Source organism: Siphateles boraxobius, unplaced genomic scaffold (assembly GCF_051911475.1).
Source record: "Siphateles boraxobius isolate OS27281-9 unplaced genomic scaffold, OSU_SipBor_1 53, whole genome shotgun sequence".
NCBI lineage: Eukaryota > Metazoa > Chordata > Actinopteri > Cypriniformes > Leuciscidae > Siphateles > Siphateles boraxobius.
This window is the reverse complement of record NW_027509175.1, coordinates 8,231,250-8,253,812: the sequence shown is the minus strand read 5'-3', so window position 1 is coordinate 8,253,812 and position 22,563 is coordinate 8,231,250. Positions and strand designations below refer to the sequence as shown.

General features: G+C 37.9%; 1 protein-coding gene across 3 annotated transcripts in view; it reads right to left on the bottom strand.

Moving 5' to 3' along the window:
• The window catches only part of grin2ab (glutamate receptor, ionotropic, N-methyl D-aspartate 2A, b), a 133,420-nt gene that overhangs the window by 25,314 nt on the left and 85,543 nt on the right, over window positions 1-22,563 (bottom strand). For all 3 annotated transcript variants that reach the window (XM_077205312.1, XM_077205310.1, XM_077205311.1), the window contains one exon: window positions 12,232-12,827. In XM_077205312.1, the coding sequence (XP_077061427.1) occupies window positions 12,232-12,827 (596 nt within the window). The remainder of the gene's footprint in view (window positions 1-12,231; window positions 12,828-22,563) is intronic.

Here is a 22,563-nt window from a genome sequence, read left to right as displayed (position 1 = left end):
AATGTAACTATAGGCCTAACTGTTCTTATAATGCAGTAGGTCTTAATGAGTCTTTATAAATATATTATAGAATAGTAATACTTACTTATAAATTAGTATAAATGGGGCTATAATTCATTATAAGCATGGATTTCATAGAAAGTGTTACCAAACTCGTGATAATTTTTCAGCAAAAAATAATGAATTATTAACTGAATAACAGAGACCTTTAAATGGCATTTCGCTAGCACAGACTATGTAAGCGAACACGGGTTTGTCAGTAATAATACACAGGCTGACATATCCAATGCAACCAAAGAACCGGCCCAGCAGTTATTATGTTGTTTTGTGTGCTGAAAGATAATACATAGGAGGTCAACAACGAGGGAAAGCAACAACATAATGCTTCAGAATCGATTTTCAGAGATCTTGCCTTGCCTACAAGCAAAGCAAGTAAACAAGGCCAGAATCAAAGGACAGCAATCGCAGAGGAAAATTATGAAAACAGATCGGTGCTCACATAATACAGCACTGCTACCGCCAAGGTGTTGAATGTTTTAAAAGTATATCAAACGTGGAAAATAGCCCCACATGAAGTCAACTTTAAATCTCTACAGTGAGAAATACAGTATGTGTGACTAAATTAAACCTGAGCGAGGGAAAGAAACAAAAAATAAAACACAAAACCAAACTGCAGCACTCAAGATGAGCTGATGGTGATCAATGCCATTTAGTTAATGTGTCAGACTGTGAATAATTTGGAGTAAAGGAGTTGCCACAACTCTGGCAAAACAAAAGGCAGACGCTTTTGCCTTAGGCTGCAAAATCACTCAAGCGCTTAAAACATGAGACTTGTCAGCCGCATGGCAGCGTCTTCTGTGTAAAGGTGATAATGTTGCAGGAGGTGCTTATGAAAGGAGCTGTTGTGTTTGTGCTTGAGAGGGCACAGCAGGTCTGTGTTGGGCTCACAACAAACAGTGAGATAAACACAAACACAGACAGACCTTACAGAGCTCTCCAACTAAATTAAGTTTACCCATCATAACTAGGGATGCATGAATTAACAGAGACTGTATCACTGTATTGACTAAGGATGTGCAAAACTATACAAAAGTGTGCGCATCCAAATCATTTTTATGTGATTTTAAACCATTCAAGCGCAAAAAGACTCGCGCACTGTTTTCTGTTCTGCACACACATCCAAAACGATTATGCGGTACTGAACTGGAGTTCTCTTCCGAGTCTTTTTGCACTTGAACGGACAAATACACACAAATATGTCAAAATATCCTTGTAACACAGTCGGTTATGTCTCAAGTGAATGCAAATAGTTGACAAAGAAAACGCATCTGTCATATATGGGATCCGAGCAGCTCTTAAAGGGGTCATGAACTGCCATGAAAAACCATAATGTTTCCTGGGGTGTACTTATATTGTTAGTATGATTTTGACTTAAAAATTGCCATAATTTAGAAATAAAATAATTCAAATGATCTGTTTGAAGGGGCGTGTCTACTGTGAGACTTCAGTGTAAATGCCCACTGCTATGATTGGCTAACAGCTTTGCATATGAAATAGCTAGTATTTCACGTGGAACCCTCCTACAAAACTTTTAGAACGTTTTCGCTATTACAGCTTTTAATGTTAACTACTGGTGAAAAGTGATAAATTTAGCATTATAATTAGATCTAAGCATTATATTTAGATCGTGGCATGAAAGGTTGTAGGCTATACATGTGTGTGTGCGCGTGATATTATTAACAGACTTAATTAAGACAATAAATACAGTACTTTAGTCAGGAATGGGTTCTGCCCCTGGGCAGACAGAAGGACAGGGGCCAGAACTACACCTGCTACTCAGATGCAGCATTTTAGTTTTATATGTATATGTATATGTATGATTGCCTTAAGATAGAGAGCCAACTGTTTTATATTTTCCAACTTTCACTGACATCTTACTGAACATTACACCTATGTTTTCGATTACAACACCAAGTCGAATTCTCTTTAAAGTCCCTGTAAAGTCAAAATGAAGTATGTGTTCTGAGTTTGTCATATCACAGAAAATGTATTTTTAGCCACCCAGCCAAATTTGAATGATAAAAAAAGCCAGCAAGTACATTAAATAAGCTATCAAAATCTTGAAAAAATGAGCAGTAGTCTCTGCTCTCAAACGCTGGGGGCGTATCCCCTGGCCGCGCTATAACCACGCCCACTCGTGGTAAAGCTGCCGTTGCCACACTCAACTGTCACCCGCTACAGTCGGAATGGATGCTCCTAGCAGCTTATTAGGTTAATTATAGCATAAGCACACAAGGCAACTTACACTCATTGGTGGGCACGCACTGCCGATGATTGCACCAGTTGTCGGAGCGACGGGAGGAGGAAGGCCGAGGCGGGAGATGGTTGGTTCGGCCCCATTCACCAGTAACAGCGGATCAGTGAATCCCAGTTGTCTCCGATGAAAGTCTATAAAACTATCCCGTGTAAAATGATCACTACAGAGGTGGGTTTTGGTGGTGATCCTCAGCTCTCCATCAAGGTGTCTCTTCACAAAATTAATCCACCTCTTCTTGATGTGATTGTTTTTAGGAAATTTAAATAAGGACACCGATCTGTTTTGTACATGATCGCATCCAGGTAGAACGCATTTCCGTGACGAAGACATAGCTAACTAGCGAACTGTAGGCTGTAGTAACAAATAATAGTACTGACAGTAACTCGCGATTGAGCGCCAAAATGATGTGAATGTGCTCTATTTATATTGTTAGTGGAGCGGGGCGTCATCGAGTAGGGGCGTGTCCAGGAGCTCAGGGGCTCCAGTGCGTCATCGAGCCCTGTTTTAGACCCGCCCAAAAAATCCGGAAAATAGCAATGGTGAAAAAACTGTTTTACGGTCTAACTCCCCAATTCAGTACTTCACAGTTCACAGTCTCTGTAATATGTTTTAGCAATACATTTCTAACATTTCTAATGTGTTTAGATTTTTTTTTTAAATTGCCTTTACAGGGACTATAATGACCATTCTTTTATATAAAATACCACTTCTCACATTACTGTATGTGTATACTTGGCTATAACAAGTATCACAACACATCTTTCCATCTTTCTCGGAGGCATTTCGAAGGATAATTCTAGCTCTGTGAATGGTGGCGTCATACAAAATGCTCCCACATTGAAGAGTCTGCAGTGTCCCAGATACAGACAGCCTTAGCAACGAGGGAGAGATCAAAAGGAACACCTACTCGGAGCAGACGGATACCAACGCTGCAAACAGCTACTGATGGTAACCCATGGCAACTCCTGATAACTGTGCATTCTGAAAAAAAAAACAGCAAGTGCCTTCGCAATCTAAACTAACAGTAGATTTTGTTTCAGACTACCGTGTGCGATACGGACATCTTCATAGCCAACGTAGACATCACAAGGTTGCCCTCGCAAGCTCAGAACGGAACTGAAAACAAATTCAATCATTGAGATATAAAAGGAACTGGGCAGGAAGAATCAAATGGGATCCAAAATAGCAATCTTTGTGCTTCCTTAAATATCCAGCACCTCTCAAATGAAGCAAGAAAATGTGTTGCCTGAAAAAAATCCTTGTTTGTCTTTGGTTAGTAAGCTGAGAACCAGAAAGAAAAAATATTTACAGACATAAAAGACAAGAAAATAAGGAAATTCAAGCAACAGTACATACATGCTATCTGCAGTTTCCAATTTAATCAAATTGAAGACTTTTTGAGATCTTTTTTATGACCTGCACAAATAAAATCAATATGTCCAAACTAAGGATGTCAATTTACATGTATTCCCATAATCGATCATTGTTTAAATGAAATTAATTGATTAATCGTTAACCTTAAACTCTTAAATCCGATGTGTGGCCGCTACCAAGTTATCATGTCACTTAACCACTTGCTTTACCAACACAAAATAGTCGTAATTTTAAAGCTTAAGCTTGGCTTTACAGTGAATACAGGGAATATGACCATCACTTAACAAGTGCCCTTAAAAATTGCTGACATATTAGAAGTGCTCTATTTTCATAATGTGAAAAACTGCTTTACATGAAAATGTGATCTGTAAAATCATAGTATATAACAGATTTGTGTCATGTATCACTGAAAATGTCTCAAATAGCACAATACAAGCATATTTGTATGTATTGTATGAAAAAGCGCAGCCGACACACGTATAACAAGTATACACATGATGCTTTTGTGTCACGTTTTGGTTTGTAACTTAGCAAAACAGTAAACTATCTTCATTTAGAGTAGGGGTGGGAATCTCTAGGCACCTCACGATTCGATTACGATTCAGAGGTCTGCGATTTGATGCTAAAGCGATTATCGATTATCTGAATCTTTTTTTTTTGTGACGTGTGTGACTATAAATAACTACTTTGCTTTAATAGTACCAAGTAATGACCCATAAAGAATTAACATACAATATATTTTATTAACATCGCAAAGAATCAACAGGAAAATAAATGTGTGCCTGAACTAGCAGCATACTTGTAGTAAATGAATAATATTACAACGACTGGTAACGTTACAGCAGAGTGTTTTTCCTCCTCTGGGTGGAAACGTGTCATATGGCTTCTCATATTTGTCGTGTTTCCAAAATATTTTAGTTTTATTCTACAAAGCTTACAAATAGTGTGGCTCTTGTCCAGCTCCTTTCCCCCTTCAACTTCATAAGCCAAAATATTTCCACACATCAGCTTTTTAACGAGGAGGGTGTTTGGATTTCACGCTCAGCCATCGCGTCTCTGTTATGTGCACGCCACAGACGGTCCGGGCACTGCACTTCCGCGCTTCAGAGTTCCGTCTTTTGCGTTCCGTCAATATTACGTTATTATATATATATATATATATATATATATTAGTGCTGTCAAACGATTAAAATATTTAATCGCGATTAATCGCATTAATGTCATAGTTAACTCGCGATTAATCGCATTTAATCGCACATTTTTATCTATTCTAAATGTCTCTTGATTTCTTTTTGTCCCATTATTTTTTCTCATTTTAATGCTCTTATCAACATGGAAAAGTGGATCGGCTTGCTTTGTGCAAATGTTTTTTATTGAAAACAACATTGGCATATATTGTGTTCAATTTCACACTAAAACATTCTTACTTGGAGCAAATAATCTCTCACACAATGTAACACTGTCCATCAATAAAAGGGTGAAAGAAATACTGACGAGGTCCTGATATTGACGAGGGGGCGGAGAATTCGCATCAGCTGTGTGTGTGTGTGTGTGTGTGTGTGTGTGTGTGTGTGTGTGTGTGTGTGTGTGTGTGTGTGTGTGTGTGTGTGTGTGTGTGTGTGTGTTTGGCCATCATCAAGTGGTATTTCAGACTGGACGTGCTGCGATGATGATAGCTCAGTTCACAACGACAAAACACACAGATCACTTTGGTCTCGTCAATGGAACCATTTGGCAACTTTTTAAAAGTAAACGTTCCATTCAGAATCTTATTGGCATCCATTTCGGTGTCTCGCGCTCGTCATCCACTCAAAACTGGACGTTTTGAACGTTCCTATAACATTCAGAAATAACGTTTTTATAACTTAATGGGAACGTTATGAAAACGTTCTTATAACCTAAAATTGTTAGCTGGGGAAGAGGAGAGATTCGCGATTGCACTGAACACGTTTTAAGTGCAGGCACATATTGTCCTAGCGAGCCCAGAGAAAATTCTAACAAGAGCAGCGTGTATCTGAGAGCGCGCGACTCGAGCAGAGAGATTCGTGCTCGGCACATTATATTCCACGCGCGAGCAGAGAGATTCGCGCTCGCGCATCCGGCTCGCAAGCCCAAACAAGTGTGTGCGGCGTGCCTGTTGTTTTGTTTCCGGTCTAGCTAGACCCGCTTGTGCTTTCAAAACGTCCATGCCGCGTCCTATTGCAAAAGCATGTGAAAAAAAACTACAAAGTTTGCTAGGCCAAAAAGACCGATCGCGCGATAAAAAAATTAACGCCGTTAAAATGGGTTTGCGTTAACGCCGTTAATAACGCGTTTAACTGACAGCCCTAATATATATATATATATAATTTTTTTTTTTTTTTTTTTTTGAAAATCGATTTTGGATATTTGTGAATCGATTCAGAATCGTCCACGTCCGCATCGCGATGCATCTAAGAATCGATTTTTCCCCCCACCCCTAATTTAGAGCAGGTAGTCTCAAACGAGCCCAAACACAACACAAGACAACAATATGTAGATCACGGAGTAACATGACATGCTGCTTGGCTAAAGCTATAGGTATTTAGGGATCCGATCGCAGCATTGTTATCATGACGCATTTTTTCAAAGCCATTTAAAAGTTCAAACAATGGAAACCGGATCTCAGGTATGGTGGGTAGGGATGATGTGTAGAAACCAATCGGACAATGTTTTACAACTGAAGAGCGGTTGGATTGGTTTGGTTTGGAGCTCAGATTGACAGGTCTTGATTTACCATGCACCAAATAATAAGAGCACACAGCTGAAACAGCGCTGGAAGATAATAAATTATCAACCAGGATCTTATTACTTGTTTATTCTATGTACTTTCACTGTGGTGCTTACACAAGTAGTTCTTATGGTAAGTAAAATCCCTTGTTTGTGGGGTTTATTATGTTTTGAAATAAAAGACTTGCCTACCTAATCCATTGCATGGCTTGAAGACATTAATATACTTAAAACTGCAGCGCGCTTGCATCAATTTTCCTCGTGTGTCCGCTACATGTTTTGCGCATGAGTCACATGCACCCTAATGATGACCTTGCTTAATCGACCATCAATAAATACACCGAAATACACCAGTTCTCTTATTTTGAAATGTATCTGACTGAGCCAAAGATTAAATATGCACTCCTACAACTATCTTCAACATATTACAGCATAAACAACATAAAGTAAACATTGTCATAATTCATCAAAAATGTATCATAAGCAATCACTGCGCTACTAATTGATTGAAAACTGCTCTGAAACAAGAACAAACAAGTATGTGACAATGTAAATGTGACAATTACTGTTTTTCCGTCCCCAAATTTAAGACCTCTTAAAATTATAATTAAGACATCTGTCTTAATTATAACTATATTAACAACTCTTATTATAACTTAATTAACAACTCTTTCCCCACCAGCATTTTTTTTAAAAAGTTGCCAGCCACCGCCAGCTTTTTTTCGATAATTTTCTCAAAAGTTTCAGGGCCACCAGAATATTTAGTTGTATAAATATCTGAACATGCATCAAAAGAAAGAACAGAAGAAAGAAGCTTTTCAATAAACAAATGCCGGGTGAGAGTTGTCTCAGAAATTACGAAAATGTTCGTCAATGGCGGGGAAAGAGTTAAAATCGGTAAGACTTCAAAAACTGAATTTACATTTACATTTATTCATTTAGCAGACGCGTTTATCCAAAGTGACTCACAAATGAGAACAATAGAAGCAGTTAAACTAACAGTCAGACAACAATATCCAAGTGCTATGACCCTTCTCAGTTTTAATCTAACGCAGTATATGTATATTTTTTAAACAATAAAAAATAGAATAGAAGAGAAAGTGTTAGTATTACTGGATCAAGTGCTGCCGAAAAAGATGCGTCTTTAGGCAATTTCAAACAGTACAATTTTTAAAGATTCAGAGGAACATTGTAAGTTATTGTTTTCGTTTGTGTTATGTAAGTTGGACAGTTTCACAAGATTTAGACCAATGGTTCTCAACTGGTTTGGCCATGGGACCCATGTTTTCCCATGGTCATTAAGCGGGACTCAACATTTTAGGAGTTTGAACCGGGCAAATTTGTGTCTCAAAAATGGTTGACACACAAGTACCATCCCACTTTACTTTAATTTTTTTTTAAATACAATGAAGTTATTAAGAATGAGCAACCACAGTCATCAAAAATATAGAAAATAACACAAAGTGAAAACAAACAGTTACCATGTTATATACACAATACTAACATGAACTGTTAATAAAAAATAAGGACACTAATCCTGATGGATAGAATGAACATCATACCTTTATACAAATCCTTCCAAGCTAACACACGACGACCAGTTACATACTACTAGCAGCCATATCACCCTGTAGCCCAAGACTGGTTGCCCACTGAAGCTAAGCAGGGCTGAGCCTGGTCAGTACCTGGATGGAAGACCTCCTGAGAAAACCAGGTTGCTGCTGGTAGAGGTGTTAGTAAGGCCAGCAGGGGGTCCTCACCCTGTGGTCTGTGTGGGTCCTAACGCCCCAGTATAGTGACGGGGACACTATACTGTCAAAAAGCACCGTCCTTCGGATGAGACGTTAAACCGAGGTCCTGACTCTCTGTGGTCATAAAAAATCCCAGGATGTCCTTCGATAAAGAGTAGGGGTGTAACCCCGGCATACTGGCCAAATTTGCCCCTTGGACTCTGTCCATCATGGCCTCCTAATCATCCCCATATACTGATTGGCATCATCACTGTCTCCTCTCCACCAGTAAGCGCGTGTGTAGTGGGCGTTCTGGCGCAATATGGCTGCCGTCGCATCATCCAGGTGGATGCTGCACATTGGTGGTGGTTGAGGAGATTCCCCCTTCTATGTAAAGCGCTTTGAGGTCCCAGAAAAAGGGCTATATGAATGTAACGAATTATTATTATTATTACATAATTTATTGGTACTTTTTTGGTAATTTCATGATTAACAATGTAATTACGACGTTGCATGCAGCTGAAGACTGTGTCCCGCAAGCACAGTAGTCAAAAGCTTTCACGCATTTCTTTCAAACTAAACATCTTTCATCATATTTTTTGTTGTTGTTTCTTCAACTACACACTTCGCGACCCACTCAAAATGGTCTTGCGGCCCACTTTTTGACTAGACTATAGCAGTGGTTCACAATGCTACCCGCTGTCCAACACAATATACATATAGTCTAACATTTGCTGTACTTATGACAAAATTGCTTGTTTTCAAACTTTTTTATTAACAGTAACTAAGTCAGGGAACTACACTAACCTTTTCCACTGGTGGCACTTGCACTACTAACTTTTTCAGTTACTAGCGCAAAATATGATTTGGTCGCACAAATTATTTATAGTAAGCCGCTCTGGATAATAATGAACAATAATGAAACTGTATTGCATACAGATGTGCTTTTTATTTTACTTGCCATGTTTTAAACCACATGCCGCCTTGTTTTTGTTTTCTTTAACATTGGTTGGGATAGATTTACTGCAATAGAAAATACTGTACACAATAAAGAGCAAAATGGATTTCAACATGCTATAGTTTGCACAGATGGGCAGACTCGTGAACTCGTAAGTAGTGATGCACCGATGTGAAAATTGTGGCCGATACCGATAACCGATATTAATATTGCTGTTATGGTCGATATCTCTGTATAGAAAACAAATTTACTGATAATCAAATAAAGAGATATTTTTTAAAACACTTTTCTTTTCTTTTTTTTACTTTAGAAATGACTGATATTGGGCACCTTTACCTGTGTGCAAAATATGTCACACATAGGACACGCATGCCTTATATTGCATTGCATATAATGTGTGCTGGTCAACTTGTCTAAAATTAAGAAACCCCTAGAAAAGAGTAAAAAAAAAAATGCTGAAAAAAAAAAGTGTTGTATTTATTATTCCAATATCCAGGGAAAACGGCTTCTATTTGTGACGTGCTGTCTTTGCGTTTGAACATTGCACATTTTAAACAGGACACGCATTAGCTGAATAAATGTTAGCCAATACAAACATATTTATAGAAAACAGTTGACAATGAATAGAAAGAAGTCCAATAATAGCATAACAAATCACTTATTATAAAAATAATATCAAGTATAAGTTAAATGAATCCGACATAGGCCTATAATGAGGGCTGTGTTAGCAGTAAAACGGCCGTCATTTAACGAATTTTAAAAACACGGATGGATAATACAAAATGCTTTCTGACATTTTGACAGAAAAAAAACAAGCAAGAACAAAATTTAAACTATAGCCAATTTTCATTTTACAATTATCTTCTCTCTCTCTGTGTGCGCGCGTCCGTGTTTCTGAGAGAGAGAGCTCGCGCAGCACTGATACAATGGTACGTTTTAATCTAAGTAACGGTCGCGGGGCTGAAGCCAACTTGATGTGTTGAATGCTCAGAGCACGTTATAAAACGTATTCTTAAAATACACATTTCTGTTTTAATAAATGCTCATAGTAAAGCATAGCATATTGCCTAAAAACATAGGTACAAAAATAATCAGTGATACATTTGCGACCCATTAAAAATTAGGGTCGCAATGGCATTTCAAAAGGTCGCATATGCGACCATTTTGGTCGCAGTGTAGTTCCCTGTAAGTGTATTGATATATCACATTAAATGAACCATGATTCATTTTATGATTGCAGAAGCTGTATGTTCTTCAATAAAAACAATCGATTTTTAGTTATTGATAGTTTGTGTTTTTTAGCATTTTAAATTAGGTTAGAGATAGATTATTTTAGTATATTATTAATAATCTTTATTATATTTCAGTAATAATTTTTACATTTTAATACTTTTAAGTAGGGATGTGACCGAAACCGAATACCTTATTTAGAATGGCACGGGTAATGGCTTCAAAATGAATAACAATTTCTGCCAAATAAGAGAAAAAATATCAAATCAAATGTGTATGATTCAGTATCTTAGTTGATATCACTCTTGACAGAGAGCTGGTTTCTGAAACACGCAGAGACGGCAATGAGGCTATTTGATTTGCGATCGTTTGATTGCGATTTTATTTTGTGTATCATATCGTAACAGATTTAAAACATTTAAATAGAGTCTATTTGAGAACAACTGATCTTGAGACCTTTCACAAAATCAGTGAACTAAAATAAATGCTGTTGGCTTTCTTTTTTATTGACCTTTATGTTTGGCTGGCTCTAGCGCACACTACAAGACTTGCTTGCCCCCCCCCCCCCCCCCCCCATCCCATCCCATCCCATCCCATCCCATCCCATCCCATCCCATCCCATTATGTTTTAAACCTCAGATCATCACAGACTCAGAATAGTCGCAAACTTTTTTGAAATCTAGCCAAATGGTCAGATATGTGCATTGGTGCGTCTCTGAGCAGCAATGACCAACAGCCGAAAAAGATTTCCAGGAGAAAGAGCGCTAGAGGAGGGTGAGGCAGTGGGAAGTCAAAGCCAAAAAAATAAAAAACATCAAAGTGGCAGCTAGCTACTGCCCACGTCTGCTCCACCACTGTCTCATCCATATTGTTGGCTCTTTTTTTCTCCATTCTGTGCAAATATTGTCAAGAATGGACTAAATATGGGTTACCATGTGCACGAATTTGTGCCTCGCGAAGGGGTGCTGAGTTTGTGTCTTGTAGTGCATGGAGGTCTGTAATGCCTGGAGAAAGCTGTCCGTTAGCATTCATCTCAATGCCAGTTGGCCGGTCTTCTCGGAAATACGCAATTTGAATTCTGCCATCTTTGCTCACAGCCACTCAGTTCCGGACACAATTGTTTACGAGTCAATCAGAGGCTAACTGGACCATGTTAAACAGCTAGACCTTGACCCCGTGCTGTGCGCCTGTCCATATTTGTCTCTCAAATCAACCAATATGATGGCATTAGCCTCTCTGTTGCCCCCAAAACTCCCAAATGTATCCATATTGCAAACTGACCAGTGTACACAACGTAAGTTGAAAAAAATTGTTCTCTGGAAAAAATGAGAGAGTTTTGTCTTTATAACTCATTCAAAGTTATCTCAACATGATAGCTACAATGAAAGGGTCACTTATGTAAAAAAACAGGAAAAAAAAGGTTTTTCTAGGCCACTCGTATTCTGAACATTATTTTGACACATTTGTCAAAAGTACTCCTCATTTCTTTAATTACTATTCTCATTTCTAAGTGCACCTATTGCAAAGTGGAATAATGTACTCTGAAAATCCATGTTAGCCACTTTGCTGTATTGAATTACAAGAAACAGTATTAATAGTCAGAGTTAGAAGCTTGTAAAAGGAACTGCTTGCCTAAAGAAATAGGTGGCTGAGTTGTAGTCCAGATAGGCAAGCCAAAAGAGTGTTTACATAAGTATGTTGAGATTACAGAGTTTGAACTTGATTATGCAGTATCATGTTAACATCGATGCTGGAGTATAACTACCATTGCATAGTACATTTAAAGTAATTTCCTTTAGTTTACTTCTACATTTGTGCATGTTCATCCATTTCATTATGCAAACAGATTTCCATGCAGGCAACTAAAAGCTTACCTGCGCAGAGCACTTGCCGGCACCTCTGGCTTCTCAGATTGGCCGTAGCAGCCAGCTGTACCGTCGGGTATTCGACCTTCTTCTCTGAACATGGCAGCGGCCGCAGAACTGATAATTCCCACAGCATCCTGCACGCGCTTCTCCAGGGGATAATCCCATTCGTCGTACGCCACAGATATCATCCCTGTCGGAAAGGCTTCCGGGGTATGTTCGATATTTCCTGTCGTCAAACTAGGAACAATCCACACAAAGCCAGCCCCGGTGAGCCCTAGAGAACGGGCTTCATCCATAACCAGCGCTGCTTCGTCTTTGGAGCAGTAGAGGAGGATGACGGGTGACTGGATGCGTTTAAGCTGCACATGGGCCCGGTCCTCAGGTTCGCCAACACCGTCCAGCGTCACTACGCCCTGAAGGTCCCAACGAATGAAGCTGTGGTCCACCGTGACACGTACGGTGGCTATGAACTCTTGGAAACCTGGGAACTTGGTGGTGACCACTGAGAATATGTGCCAGTCGTACTCCTCCATTACAGAAAGCATCAACAACGCCTCCTGCTGGAGGGAGGCCCCAAACTGGAAAAACGAAGAACTGGCATCCTGGAAGAAAGAAAGAGAAAGACAGAGAGATAGCAAGAGGGAGGGAGAGCCAGAAAGAACAGGTGGTGGGAAAAAAAAGGAGAAAGGGAAACATGAGTAGGAGGGAAGGCAGAAAAGGAAAGTTAGATAAAGAAACGCAGGGGAATACAAACCATCAGTTGTCACATCCAACTCTGATCGGGTAATTGTACTTCCACCTGCATTTTTGCCAATGGACAGTTGTCAGTTCTGATATATCAACTATACTACCTTAGCTGAACCTTAACATTTCCTTGGTAAGCTTAACAAGACATGGTAAGCCTTTCTGTAAGACTTTTATTTCATTTAAAATATGCAACATATCACGACGTGGTAAATAGTGAGGTGATTCTCAGACAGTGTTACTTGGGGGGGGAATTCATGTAGCCAACTCAAGTACAAAGAGACAATTTTAGTGTTACTTCTAATGTTTCACTGATGCTGTTGCAGCACATTATTCTCCCGTTTTATTTTAACCCTAATTTCGTTGCAGACATAATGTTTCCATCTTCGCCATTATTTACACTGCATTAATCTACACCAAACTCACATCTGCAATTTATCTTGTTGTATAACATTTGGTCATTATCACGTTCATTTGGTTAGGACTAGAAAGATCCCTTTATTTGATGTTTTTTTTTAATGTCCATAGAAAGTAGGCTATATGGAATAAAAAGAGCATGAAAACAATGGGAACATCATTGTACACAGTAAACAATAACATTGCACATATAGAACAATTTTTACTCATAAATGTACGTTTGTTTTGTGGTGTACAGTATACCACTGTCTTTTTCTAATGTTGTTTAATGTGATATGTGAGGTCTTGCTTATATTGTATTTTTTCATTTCTTTAATAAAAAAAACTACTGTTTGAACTGCTGTTTTCACACATAAAAACTTGTGTGAGTGAGTGTGTGTGTGTGTGTTATATGTTTGTGGCCTTACACTTCTGTTCAAAGGTTTGCTGGCAATAAGATTTTTTTTTTTTAAGTGCCCTTTATTCTGCAAGGATTCGTTAAATTTATTAGTGACTGTAAAAACGTTTAACGAATGTTAAACGTTTCTAATTAAAATATATGCTGTTCTTTTGAAATTTTTATTCATCAGAGGATCTTTAAAAAATGCAACAAAGTTTCCACAAAAATACAAAGCAGCTAGCGCTTCCGCGATTAGTCGACTTAGTCGACGTAATCGACCATGAAAATTAGACGACGGCAATTATTTTAGTCGACGTTTAATATTGACCTATTTATTTTTGGTCTCCTGTCTCAAACGGCTCACTGTGTGCTGTGCGCGTGCTTCGCGCGCGACCTGCTGGTTAAGCCTTGTTTATACTTTTGTCTGGCTCTGCAGCGTGAGCCTCCACTGCCTGCGTGCGCAACTCCCCAAACGGACGAGGCGTTTATACTTGACGTGCTCGCCATTGTACTATTCTTTGAAACGACAGGAGGTGAGTCAGAGTAATTGAGCTCTATACCACCATGAATCAGCGATGAGAAGAAGCAGGTACACAGGTGAATGTATTTAGTACAATTCACCAAAACCACATTACAAAAGAATTGTGTAGGCTAAAGCAGTAAACCTTGAGATTATTAGGCTACTTGTTACATTAGAACAAAATAAATGAATCTGAGATCCTATACAACTAAATTAACGATAGCTTAACTACATATTTTCTAAATTCACTAAACATTTTCATTTAGTTTCAAGAACATTTTTTATAAAACATGGACCATAATTAAAAGGGCTTATGTCTACTATTGTTGGCTCATTTTGTAATTTTAAGCAACTACTAGACGCACAAACTGGGTACCGGTGTGATGAGCCGTATATGCTCGGCCAGATTCGTCTCAAAGTCGTGCATCTTTGGATGCGGCGCCACGCGCGATGTTACAAAAAGTGCCGTGGACAGTGTAATGAATTTACTTTCTTCTTTTTTGCCATCTTGGCTGTAATGGACTGTTAGTTACTCATGACATGGAGCAGCTTTAAACTGGGTTCTTGAAAACAGAGACATTGACCTTGAAAAACTAGTGAATGTATGTTTTGAAACATTCTGAATTGTTTTTTTATATTTGCACTGTTAAGCAAATACTTTGCAGTGGAAATTGTATTTTGTTTTATATTTACATATCAACTTTTTGCAATATTTTAAATAAAATGGACACAATGAAATAACAAACACGTTAATTTTTTTTTAATTAGTCGTTTAGATTAGTCGACTAATCGTTCGAAAATTAGTCGTTAGTGGCAGCACTAAAAGCAGCACAACTGTCTTCAACAATGATAATTATAAGAAATGTTTCTTGAGCGCCGAATCAGCATCTGAATGATTTCTGAAGGATCATGTGACCCTGAAGACTGGAGAAATGGTTGCTGAAAATTCAGCTTTGCCATTGCACTAATAAAAATACATTTTAAAACATATCAAATATTACATTTATAAGAGAGAAAAGAGACTTTTATAAAAAATAAATTTAAAAAAATACCAATCCCAAACTTGAATGGTAGTGTATTTTGATATTTTGTATCTAATGCAGTGACATTCATAAATTTTTAAGGCTGTCTTTTTGAGGCCACTGTATGTACTCCCGTAAACCATAAAATATCTGCTTTCATCCAGTCGTATAACATGAAATTATTTTGCTTTGTTTCGTCACCCCTGGGAAACATTTGAAAACATTAGAACGGCTGTTTCTCACTGCCGCTGATAAAGCAGAAGTTTCTTTACCCTACTGTTGAAGCCGTCACCTTTGCAAACATGGAAGTGTGAAAAAGGTCTATAGAGGGAACAGGAATGAGCAAGAGAGAAGGGTATGGATGAAGGGCAGACAGTGAACCGTTGAATAACGGAGGGGAGAAAGACAGAAATTGCTGCACACTGTCACACTGGAGTCGCTGACTGAGTTAAGAATAATGACTGCATCCTTGTGCGGTGACAGCTTGATATCTCAGAATACAAAAACACATAAACGAGCGACAATGGGGCTTATGAATATCATGGTTCACACGCTGTGCAAACACACAGACGCTGATCTGTCCACCATGGTGCTGTGACAGATTTAAAATACTGAGCTTAAGCAAACAGTGACACAAATAAACAGGTAAGGTGGAGGTATCCGCCAAGGATTAGCACCATACTTTGAGCACAATAAAAAAAAAGGGCCAAAGGCAATTGAATTTACATGAGGTAAATGTATGCTCATCCAAACTGTACCTCACTGTAACTGAACCTACTGAGAAAATTGAATCTATGGCATGAAACTGAGTCACAAAGCAATACATCTCCACTGATGCAAAACAGAGCGAGCACCAAACTTCACATAAATCAGTTATGTCACGTTCTAAATATATATCACACAAACAATTCAGGAGATATTAAAACGGTGTCCCAGATACACTGAGGAGTTAATAAATCAATGCAAATGTAGTGGCTGCACTCAATGTTTTGGATGGTCCCTTTTGAACAGTGAATGCAGCACTTCAGAGTTTAAGAGGCTCTAGGATGAAACTGGATTAGAGGTATGCACACAGCTCGGGCGCGCTCATATTCAGGTGCGCGAAGGCCCACACCAATCTCAGATGTAAATGAATATAGGCATGGTACACATCTGCACACATACAGTGTGTCTAATCAAAAATACCTGCTTTCAGACCAGGTTTCGAAAATTAATCATAGAGACTCACACATAAGAATAGGTTTTTTTTTTTGGTACTTGAGGTGCTGAGAGGTTTTCCAGTTTGGCAGGAGGTTGATAAGCATGTGAAGAGGGTTAAGATTTAACCGCAGAGCTAGAGGTTTGCAGGTAGATGCACACACAAACAAACACATAAAAGATTTGTGCGCCTGGAAATTGCTTTAATCAGAGAGGGTATGAGGGTCAAAGCGTGAAAATATCTTTCCATTAAAGCACTTCTTCAATCTTGTCACCCATGTCCACACATCCTGACCTTGGAGCTGGCATTTTCTTGATAATGCTGCATACTAATGTTGCTTAATGAAAACACTTGATTGCCGCTATAGATATACATTATAATCATTGCAATCATTGCAACACTCAGTCATTTTTCATATATTTTTTTTGTGCTTTTTTTGTTTTACAGCTCTGGAGTGTCATGCAAATTTAATAATAGAAGAAATGGAAAAAAATCATATCAATAATTCAACATCCTCATGGATCTTTTGAAGTAATCTCAAAGGATATGGACAGACTCCAGAGTTTATTCTGTTCATCCACACATACTTACTGATGCTTACTAAACACACATACTGATTAGACACCAACAGGCCTGAAATGCTCATTCATATTTGTATTTCCAAAATACAGTTTATCAAAGATTATATGATTTGTTTATGATGGCTGTTAGCATTAAGATTTAGAAGATGACGCTTGGGAGTTTGCTAACCTACGGTAATATATATATATATATATATATATATATATATATATATATATATATATATATATATATATATATACTGTATATATATTTAAATATAGAAGTTTAAACTAGGGATGGGGCCGATCCGATCCAGTATCGGTATCGGCTCCGATACAGCCATTTTTGCCGGATCGGGTATCGGTCAGACGAGGCCGATCTAAATCCGATATTGTGTGTTTACTATTGTGTTATTGTTAAGCCCCACAAAAGTATTATAAAGCACCATTAAGTGTTCGTGCACTATATTATAAGTGTTCTGAAGCCATTCTATAGTATAATGTGAGATAGAAATGAATATTTAAGTCATTAAATTCAAGATCACGTAAACTGTTCCCTCCGCTGCGGCTGTCAATCATTCTTCATTCAGCATTCAACAGCGCGTCGCGTTCGGTTATGACAGTCAACTCGATGAAACTCTCTCCGAGATGATTCAATTACTATTATTATACTTGATCTGTAGATAAAGCTCTATGGTTTCGGATAAAATGATTATCTTGCTGGACTTGCTGTACCTTAATCATGTTACTTTTTAACGTGTGTCTGTTAGATCACAACACTGGAGTGCACTATAATTGTTCTTCAAGCACACAGTAACTGAAATTTAAAACTGTTAAAAGAAAAGGCTGAATAAACTTTTGCATAGATAGATACTGTACAATACACTACGCATCATTCTGCGCTCGGGATGCGCATAAGCGCTTTGTGCCGCACTGTATTGGAGTCTTTCATAATCATATCATAATACTTTTGCGCAATGAAAGATTATTAAATGTCCCATCTATCATATGTTGCTGCCTCAATAAACAGCTGTGCTATACATTAAAAAAATGTCTTAATTTTATAGTAGCTAGACTATATATAAAATAATTTATCTTTTTGATTTTTGTTATCTTGTTTTTTATGAATGTATTTTACAACAATACAAACAGCAATGTGTAACGTTTTACCAGATTTGGTGCTGGTGCCTACACTTATTGTCTCTTATTTGTTTCTAACCTTATACTTACCTCAAGTTGCCTTTTGGGACATACATGCATACATATCATACTTGCCTGTAGAGAGAAGTTTATTGCAGCATCATATAAAATCAACAATAATGATAATAATAATATTAAAGCAAACACAGCTCTGGTATCGGAATAGTATCGGTATCGGCCGATATCCAAATTCAGGTATCGGGATCGGATCGGAAGTGAAAAAATGCGGATCGGTGCATCCCTAGTTTAAACACATTAGAGAGTAATGAGCTATTCTGACATTAAAGACATTTGGAATAAATCTTTCTGAATGAATGCTATTTGTCCCAAAGCAATCCCATTTTTTTTTGGTGGAAATGCCTGCTGTTCTCACTTCATCAAAGAGGTAGAAGAAGAGAAAATGCTCCCTGTTCCGCTTTTACACAGCAGAGACTGGCCAGGATTTGAACAGCTGTGTAAAAAAAAAAAAAAAAAAAAGGACCTCAGGACAAGGGAAAAAAGAGACCAGCATTCACCCCTATTACTTTTGTATAAGGAGAATGATGGAGGTAGTAAGCAGTGTTGAAATTTCAGGGTTGACTTGCTTCTCAATATTTTAGTAAAAACTTAAAGATGCCCAATATATCAGTAACATATTGGTTATCAGCAAAAATTTGAAATGTTTTAGATCATCAGCAGGGCTCGACATTAAGGCTTGTCCGCTTGTCCGGGACAAGTAGGTTTTTTTGTAGGACAAGTGGAAAAGAAAATTACTTGTCCCACTGGACAAGTTAAATTTCAAACAAAATAAAATGGGATGTTACTTCACGTTATGTGCCACTCATTACGTCGATTATACAGATTTAATTTTTCCGATTTGAAACGAACACATTTTCCCCCCCCCACAATCCGTCGAACCAGCGTCCAGCTCAGAATGCTTTGATTGGCCAATCAGGAGTTTAAAATTTTTTACCTGACTCAAGAACAGTGATGGAGAGTGATGTTTCTTCAGGCTCCGTAGCCTGGCCAAGCTCCAGGAAAAGCTCCATAAACAAGTCACCTTACACCAACAGCACCATACGAATTTAAAATTTGTAACCAAATGGAAAGATGTATTTGACTGGGTTATTTATGAAGACGGAGTTATGCTCTGTGGCATCTGTCGGGGGCAACCATAGGGGGCAACCCAACCTGGCTGACAAGCTTAAGTGGCGTTAGCTTGCTAGCCGTGTACTGTAAACAACCATTAACAGCATTTGTATTAGGGATGCACGACTTTGGTAAAAAATGACATTGCGATATTTTATTTTTCTGCGATATATATGTAACGTTAAGGGATAACTTAATGTAGAGTGAGCTTCGATTCGCGCCAGGGTCCTAATCAGCCTGAAGGTGTTGTATTCGCTATAACAACCGCCTCGCTCTACATTATCCCGCTTATTACACGGCTACCTACCAAATAAATCAATAATTTTACACAAAATATTGACTTAAAAAGGAGTTTATTGATTTAAAAACGATTATATTGCTTCCGCCAAAGAAAACAGTCCGTTCCGTCTCTACGGTTAGAATCCATGGCAACACTCTGTTTTTCATGGCAACGGGTTAGCAGCGGTCTGTTATCAAGAAATAACAGGCCGCATTCTACATTAGAATTCAACAAAGCCATGTAATAATGTGATATAAAAACAATTTCACCATATGACTTGAATAGCTCTATTTGGAAAGAATGAATCATTCTAGAATGACTGGGGTGGTTTTGTCATGGAGTAAATCCGCATAGAAACTAATATAAATAGAATGTTAACTAATCAGTTAACTAGACTTTAATCAATGGAACCTTATTAAACCTTATAGTGTTTCCGATTCCGATTTCTCTTGAGTTCAGTGTTGGACAGATCAGTTGTTTTAACCATTCATTAAAGTGATTTGGTTTAAAGGAGACGTTATTTCGCGAATCGGACGTGTCATTAACGGACCACGACACATTGATTATACAGGCAGTTTAGGACAAGGACAAGATCTGTGTCAACACAGAAAACATTTCATCCCTGGATAGATTTTTTTTGTTTATTGAAAGTCTGGTTTATGTCATCTGAATGTGTGGAACGCTTTTCAGAGAAGATAAGGCAACGTTATTTTAGCACAATTCACAACCAGTGGTAGTTCAGAAAAAAAAAAAATTCGGTCTTCCGAGCTTTTACCATCGTGTATTCTCAAAGATATTTCAGTCAACTCAATTCATTAATATGCGCGAGGGAGGGAGAGAGAGCAAGACAGTTTGAAGACGGTGAGAGAGTGCGCGCGCAACCAGGGATTTCACTCTCTCTGCTCGTTCTCTCAGTTAAACAAGCGAAGTCAGTCAACTATCACTCACCGGTCAAATAAGGCTTTGGCAGGACAAAAATACGGTTTAGAAAAGCTGACAGAAAACGGTGCTAAAGTTCCAGTTTTCTTGCGCTAGATGTTTAAACTGACAGGACTTGCAAATTGATTACCCGGACAAGTGACTTTTGTGCATGGACAAGTGAAACATAAATTTACTTGTCCGAAGGACAAGTGCCTCAAAAAGTTAATGTCGAGCCCTGAACAGTATTGGTCGTTATTGGATATTCAATTGTACATGCTCATTTTCTTTATTTTTACATTTAGATTGAGTGCTTAATGATGACAAAGGCAAATAAAATCTTTGAACACTGAAAATTTAAAAAAAAATATTTATGCTAAATTTAATCTTGAGTAAACCCCCCCCCCCCCCCAAAATATCCATGTTTCATTCTGTACATTATAATGATTATAGCATTTAAGGATTTTTAGTTTTTACCAGAGCTGTCACGATTCCTTGATTAAATTAGAGTACTCGATTTAAAAAAAATCCTCAATTGCGATTGACCTGTGTCGATTAACCAGAAAAATACTGGAAGTGCCGCAGTCCATGGACGAGAACCCATGAACTGAATTTATTAGACCATTTTCTAAAGCTGCAGGATATATTATTTAAAACCATTTAAAAATCATACTATAGCATAGTGCTATTGTGAATTCATGAAGGCTATGATTCAATTAAATAAATATAAGAATAAATAAGTCATTTTAAAGGCTATGGTTCACTTAGGTCTATTTTTATTACCACCAAAAAATTAACCGATTACTCAATTAATCGTCTTAATAATCTACCAATTACTTCATTACAAAAAAAATAGTTAAGTGACAGCCCTAGTTTTTACTCTTTTATTTTAAATTGATTCAGCTAAATAGTTTAGAATTCAAATATAATGAATTAGCTATAACAATAATTATAGGCTTATCACAGTCTGCCAGAATTTTAATCTCGGTGTATCTCTATAAATCTTCAGCTTTGCCATCACAGGAATAAATAACATTTTAAAATAAATTACAATAGAAAACAGTTATTTAAAATTGTTTTTACTGTATTTTAGATTAAATAAATGCAGCCTTGGTGAGCATAAAGACTTCTTTAGAAAACATTCAAGGGGAACTTGGCTACTCTAGCCATTTCTTTGCTGATTTTCACTTTTGTTGTCGCATGTTTTCTCAACAAGCTCCCCCTACAAGATGTGGGGTGTATATTTCACAACACTGTCGTAAAAAAACTCACTTGCGGCACCCTCCTCCCCCTTTCTACTGCTGCTCATGTGCATTTGTTATTATCGGAGCCGGACAACTTTATCGTGTGGAGCTGTGTCTACCGAGGTGGGGAATACATCATTCACATTGAGGGCGGCGTGTGTGTTTATGTCGAATTGCCGAAAAGCAGTTTGTGTTTCTCGCTCGTTCTCGCTTCTCACAAGACTTCCTATTTCCAACTTACCGGGACGTTAGTCCCCATGTTGCATGGTTGGTTTTCCACCTGGAAATGCAAGGGGGAACGGGGAAAGTCACCATTCTCACTGGAACAGGTTATTTAACCATCCAAATGATTTCAAAACGGTTTTATTAAATTGAAATAGTTGCCAAGTTCCCCTTTAAAAAATCTTAAAAACTATAAACGTTTGAATAGCACTGTAGGTGTTGAATGGATGAGGAGAAAATGCAGCACAACAGTTTCAACACACTATGATATAACACATAAAAAAATAAAATTCTTATGCACACAGTAGACAAACGAGTCAGGAATGACTTACTCATTTCAGCAAGTAAGAGAGGGTAAAAGTCCATGATGTTTATTAATTTAGACAGTACTCAGCCATTTATCTCCTCCAGTCTAATTTAATGTCGAACCAACAACAAAACTTGCCTTATTTTGGTTGAACATGTTCACCCCTTTAGCATCCCCAGCTCTTATTTGCTCTGAT